Source organism: Nicotiana attenuata, unplaced genomic scaffold, assembly GCF_001879085.1.
Source record: "Nicotiana attenuata strain UT unplaced genomic scaffold, NIATTr2, whole genome shotgun sequence".
In the NCBI taxonomy this organism is placed as follows: Eukaryota; Viridiplantae; Streptophyta; class Magnoliopsida; order Solanales; family Solanaceae; genus Nicotiana; species Nicotiana attenuata.
The window spans coordinates 21,027-26,992 of NW_017670271.1; the positions used below are offsets into that span (position 1 = coordinate 21,027).

General features: G+C 38.8%; 1 protein-coding gene across 1 annotated transcript; it reads left to right on the forward strand.

Annotated features, from left to right (window-relative positions):
* The first annotated feature begins 284 nt into the window (after positions 1-284).
* LOC109237058 (aquaporin TIP4-1) lies at positions 285-2,126 on the forward strand. The gene is made up of 3 exons (XM_019403303.1): positions 285-547; positions 841-1,082; positions 1,627-2,126. Exons 1-3 carry the CDS (start codon positions 421-423, stop codon positions 1,999-2,001), a joined length of 744 nt encoding a protein of 247 aa, XP_019258848.1. The 5' UTR covers positions 285-420; the 3' UTR covers positions 2,002-2,126.
* The last annotated feature ends 3,840 nt before the right edge of the window (positions 2,127-5,966 follow it).

Consider the following 5,966-nt stretch of genomic DNA (forward strand, 5'->3'; position numbering starts at 1 on the left):
ATCTTTACCCTTTCTATGTTCATGTATGCGACAGTATATGTTTTTTTTTTTAATATTTATGATCGTTCATCAATCAAAAAGAAATCATGCAAAAATTTGCTCCAATTTATTTCTTTGTTGCACTCTAGAAATTACAAACAGGTCAACTCTACATTTGTTTTTGTCATCTTTTTTCTTTTTTTATAATTCAACGCTTAATTAATTTGTCAATTCATTATTAGAATATCGTTTTCACCACTACTTGCCAGACCATACGTCTACCTTATGAGCATGGCATTTGATGTCACAATTGTATAAATACCTGTACGTGGATCTCCATTTTAAAGCCAAAAGCAAACCATAACCATACCTCATTTCTTCTTAGTTTTTAGCCTTTGTTTTGCCAGCCCATTTGTTAGTGTAATTTGATCAGAGAAGGCCATGGCGAAGATTGCTGTTGGAAGTGGCAGTGAGGCTATTCAGCCTGACTGCATCCAAGCACTCATTGTTGAGTTTATTTGCACTTTTCTCTTCGTTTTTGCTGGTGTTGGATCTGCCATGGCTGCCAGTAAGTTGCATCAATTTTGAGTCTTTCTTTTTCTTTTTTTCTTTTTTACAATGATGTTGAGATGGTCCCAAAATAAAAAAAGAGAGTTTGGTGAGATTGAACTTAATTATTGCATGGTTACTTGAGTGGATATCGAATTACATACTACTGTCCATTTTTTTTGGGATGTGTATTTCTCTCTATCTTTTTAATGGACATAATGGTTGTTAGTATAAGATTTGATTGATTATTTTGGTTATATTTTATATCTTGGTCATTTCTGTGATAATTGTAGTGTTGAATATTGAAAACAGATAAGCTAAATGGAGATCCACTAGTGAGCTTATTTTTTGTGGCGATGGCACATGCATTGGTGGTGGCTGTAACAATCTCTGCTGGTTTCAGAATCTCTGGTGGACACCTCAACCCTGCTGTCACGCTTGGCCTTTGTATGGGTGGTCATATCACTGTCTTCAGATCAATCCTTTACTGGATTGACCAATTATTGGCTTCTGTTGCTGCTTGTGCTTTGCTCAATTACCTCACTGCTGGATTGGTTAGTAATCCTACTACTACCTTCTCGGCAAGAACCAATAATAAAAAGCAAAATCTTGTGTCCTCTTATCTACTCGTTCTAGTACTAGATACTACATAGACAATCCGCTTACCGGTGGCATATAGACAGACAGATTATCGGTGGCATAAGATCCTTCTCTGCTTGTTTAACTCAAGCCTAATAACAACAATCAGGGGCGGATGTATAGCCGTAATTACGGGGCACGTTAACCCATGGTCCCTCCGCGAACTAAGTATTTTGTGTACATATTTCCTAAAATTGGCTAATATTATGTATTGGCACCCATACTTCAAAAAAGTTGAATGGAGCACTTGGTTCAATACTTAATTATTTACTCAAATTAAGAAACAAAGGATCAATTCCCACTTTTTAAATACTTTTTTTAATTCTTTCTTTAGTGGTGCACCCATGTTCTAGAAATCCTAGATCCGCCTCTAACAATAATCACTCAAAATTATCATACGAGGGATGGAATTAATATGGTGTTGTTGTATGTTGATCTTTCATGTTTGTATTTTTGCAGGAAACACCAGTTCACACACTAGCAAATGGAGTGAGCTATGGTCAAGGGATAATTATGGAGGTGATTTTGACATTTTCTCTATTGTTCACTGTCTATACTACCATTGTGGACCCCAAGAAGGGAATTCTTGAAGGGATGGGCCCACTTCTAACTGGGCTTGTTGTTGGGGCCAACATCATGGCTGGAGGGCCTTTTTCAGGAGCTTCAATGAACCCAGCAAGATCATTTGGGCCAGCTTTTGTTAGTGGAATCTGGACTGATCACTGGGTTTACTGGGTTGGGCCTTTGATTGGTGGTGGGCTTGCTGGCTTTATCTGTGAAAACTTTTTCATTGTTAGAACTTATGTTCCTCTTCCTAGTGATGAATCTTTCTAGGTTTTGCATCAAATGTTCCCTTCCTATTGTGCAGTATTGAAGTGGTTTTGTTTGTTATGCATGTACTATCTTCTATGTTTCCTTTTTTTATAAGTTTATATGAACACTTTCCCTCCTTCGATTATTCCCATATTCTTACTTGTCCGTTCCAACATTAAGCTAAGATAACATTTTTTTTTTTTAATAACATATCACCCGGTTTAAGTGATATGGTTTTAGTTTAGGTGTCAAATATACCAAATTAGTGAGAAATCAAACTTGTTTGATTTCAATTTGGAACGTCAAATGAGAAACTCTTATAAGTCTATTAGATTCTCAAATCTTGGGAAAGTATGAAACGTGACCCAAATTTCTCTTTCACTATTGCTCAAACGGGACAAGAGTTCCTCTGTTCGTTTATTTTTAACACCAGAATATAATCATGTCCACCACTTCTGATACGAAGGGGAGGCAATGGAACAGTAAAAAAATCGACAAAGAAGAGAAAAAGGAAAAAGGAAGGAAAAGCAAAGATAAATTAGGGTAAAATAAAATGGGATTTCATTCATATCCAAGAAAAGAGCTAATTACAACCTATATAGGGAATAAATCCCTGAAAATGACAGAGGAACTCCACTAACTACTCCACTAACTTCTGCCATTTCAGTACACAACTGGGCAGGACCTATTTGGTATAAGACAAAAGAAATTAAGGGGTCAATGTGTAATTTAAGGAACTTCACATTTAAAAGCTAAGGGACTAAACTAAACATCTCTGAAACTCTTTAATTCCAACTAACTAGTCGTTATGTCTCATCTGTGCAGCATAACGTACAACTTCCGCAAGCTACTCAATTCATTCTCTGTATCAGATCCCCCCTGTTAAAAATTTCCTTGTCCTCAAGGAAGGAAAGAAGGAAATCGCACCATGAGAGAGTGGTAGTCTTCCCAAGTGGCCTGTTCTGGTGGTAGTTGATCCCATTGGATGAGGACTTGAGTGATAGCTTTGTTGCCCTTTTGAACCAAACGTCGATCAAGGATTTTGTGGGGACTTGGATAGTATGGGATGGAAATGTCAAGGATAGGAGGGTGGAAAATTTGGGAGGGTAAGTTATGACATAATTTGAGTTGGGAAACATGAAAGGTGGGATGTAGGAGTAACTGAGATGGGAGGGAAAGTTTGTAAGCTACAGGGCCAATTTTTTGTAAGACTTGATATGGGCCATAATATTTAGCTGAAAGCTTTGAGAAATGGGAGCCTGATAATGTTACTTGTCTGTAGGGTTGGATTTTAAGGTAAACCCAGTCACCCACTTTGAATTGTCTATCTGAGCGATGCTTGTTAGCTTGAGCAGTCATCCTTTGTTGTGCCCTATGGAGATGATGTTTGAGAAGTTGTAGTTTGAATTCTCTGGTCAAAAGGCTTTTATCTACTTCTTCTACAGCTGAGTCACCTGCTACATAGGGTAGATGAAGTGGGGGTGGTTGGCCATACAAAGCTTCATATGGTGTTGTTTGTATAGAAGAATGAAAGGTGGTGTTATACCACCATTCAGCAGAAGCGAGGTATGAACACCAGTCAGATTGGGAGTCTGAACAGAAGCAACTAAGGTATGTTTCCAAGCATCTATTGATGAATTCTGTCTGGCCATCAGTTTGGGGGTGGTATGATGTGGAAGTATTGAGTGTCACTCCAGCATAGAGAACAATTCCTGCCAAACTTTACTAGTGAATATGGGATCCCTGTCACTCACTATGCCTTCAGGCATGCCATGAAGTCTGTGAATGTGTTCCATGAAGAGTTTGGCCACCTCTGCAGCTGAATAAGGGTGAGAGAGACTCAAGAAATGAGCATACTTAGTGAGTCTATCGACCACCACTAGAATCACAGTCTTTCCCTTTGACTTTGGTAGGTCCTCAATGAAATCCATGCTAATGCTACTCCAAGATGTGACTGGCAGCTTTAAGGGCTGTAGAAGACCTGGGTAAAGGGACCTATTATACTTGTGCCTTTGGCAAATGTCACAGCCATTGACATAAGTATGGATATCTTCTCTTAACCCTTTCCAATAAAACAGTGAGGCTATCCTTCTGTATGTTTGTTCAATCCCTGAATGGCCCCCCATAGGAGAATCATGCCACAATTGCATAATGTTCTTCTTCAAGCTGGAGTCAGGGCCAATTACCAACTTACCATGCCTTCTAAGTTGATCATGAAAGAATGTGTAGCCCTGTACCTCTGTACCTCCCTTTAAGGTCTGAATCAAAGTAGTCAAGTCTGAGTCTAAGTACCAACTTTGAGTGATCATGTGAAGTAAGTCTGTCTGGATAGAGGATAGGGTAAGGGCAGCTAATTCAGCTGCAGGTAGCCCAGATAAGGCATCAGCCACTTTGTTTTCCTTACCCTTCTTGTACTCAATTATGAAATCATATTGCAATAACTTTGCTATCCACTTCAGTTGTGACCCTGTATGCAGCTTCTGCTCAAGAAGGAATTTCAAAGCCTTTTGATCAGTCTTTACTATAAAGGGCCTGCCAGTTAGATATGGGGCCCACTTGGTGACAGCCATAACCAATGCCAACAATTCCTTGTCATATACTGACAATGTTTGGTGCTGAGGTGAAAGCCCTTTACTCAAGTAAGCTATAGGTTGGCCCCTTTGCATTAAGACTGCACCAATGCCATTGCTGCAAGCATCAGTTTCCACTACAAAAGGTTTTGGGGCTGAATACTCAAATCCTATGACTGTGATTATGAATATTAAGCATACTGGTCATTATCTTGCAACTGGTCAGCTCTTATCCTATCTCTATGACACAAGTCTTGCAATTTATTATGTTTTTGTCGGACGAACCTTAGTTAATTTCTCACCGCACCATATACCCTCACATTATGTACATGTATTCCGTATTTGTGCTTATTGTGTATTGTCATCCCAAAGTATATGTTTTACTTTTTCCTTAATTTTTTGGTTTGCTTGAGAACGGGATGTGAGGGCCTGAGGCGAAGTAAATTTCCTATTAGTCACTTCCACCAATTGATCATTTCACTGGGTCACAATTATATCTGAAATGCAAATGCAATACTTCAAATATGCAGAGAATTATTAATAAGAAAAGACTTCATTGCACCCAAAAAGTGAATATACATTGATTGAGTGGAATTATACAACAAAAGCTGACGTAGCTAGAGGAAAGTAATATAGGAGTCTTGCTTGTTTGCTTACTTAGACTACTCATCTAGGTGATGTTTTATAATGTTTACCCCCAAAATGAGTAACAATTAAATTTGTACGCGGTTTAAAGGATACGTAATTTAATTCTATACGAATAATTAAGAACAACAAGTAAATGAATTGAAGACAAAATAAATAATCAAACCAATCGCAATGTAATGACCAAGCCTGATCTTAGATTGAACAGTAGAATTCGTCCTCGATTGGACCCTCGATTCAAGCTCGATCGCGGGTGAAGAAAAGAACAAATGAATAATGCCTTGAACGGTAGCTAGAAGATAAAGTAAACTTTTATTGCTTTGATTTGCGTGTCACAATGTATCAGAATAAAGAAAACCCTCCCCTTTATATAGTAGGGGAATTTCAATCCTAGTACAAGTCTAAAAAAGGTAAAAATCTTCTTTTCTCGGTAAATGTTGATCTATAGTTGATACTGAACAAGATTCGTGCCGTAATATCTGGTTGAGGGCGAATAGTACGGCCTCCTGCTCGTCATGCATAAGCGTTCACCGCGTCCTCCGAGGTCCAGAAGCTATACTTTGCCCGGGTGCGTCATTTTATCATGTCCGCTCTCAGATACATCGTTCACTCCTCCTGGGTCTCAATACGAGGGGCTCCTGGCCTTGATTATAATCACTTCGAGCCGTGCTTACCTTTTGTTCCTTCATCGGGGAACCAGGGAAAACTTTGCCTTCGATTTTACACGTACACAGATAGTCCCCTCGTTTCCCGGAGAGTAGATTTATCAAA

What these genes read in the sequence shown, in the direction of transcription:
- LOC109237058 (XM_019403303.1), top strand. Translation starts at nt 421, where the DNA reads ATGGCGAAGATTGCTGTTGGAAGTGGCAGTGAGGCTATTCAGCCTGAC. An exon ending in TGGATCTGCCATGGCTGCCA is followed by an intron (nt 548 to 840) that starts GTAAGTTGCATC and finishes TATTGAAAACAG; the next exon opens with ATAAGCTAAATGGAGATCCA. An exon ending in ATTACCTCACTGCTGGATTG is followed by an intron (nt 1,083 to 1,626) that starts GTTAGTAATCCT and finishes GTATTTTTGCAG; the next exon opens with GAAACACCAGTTCACACACT.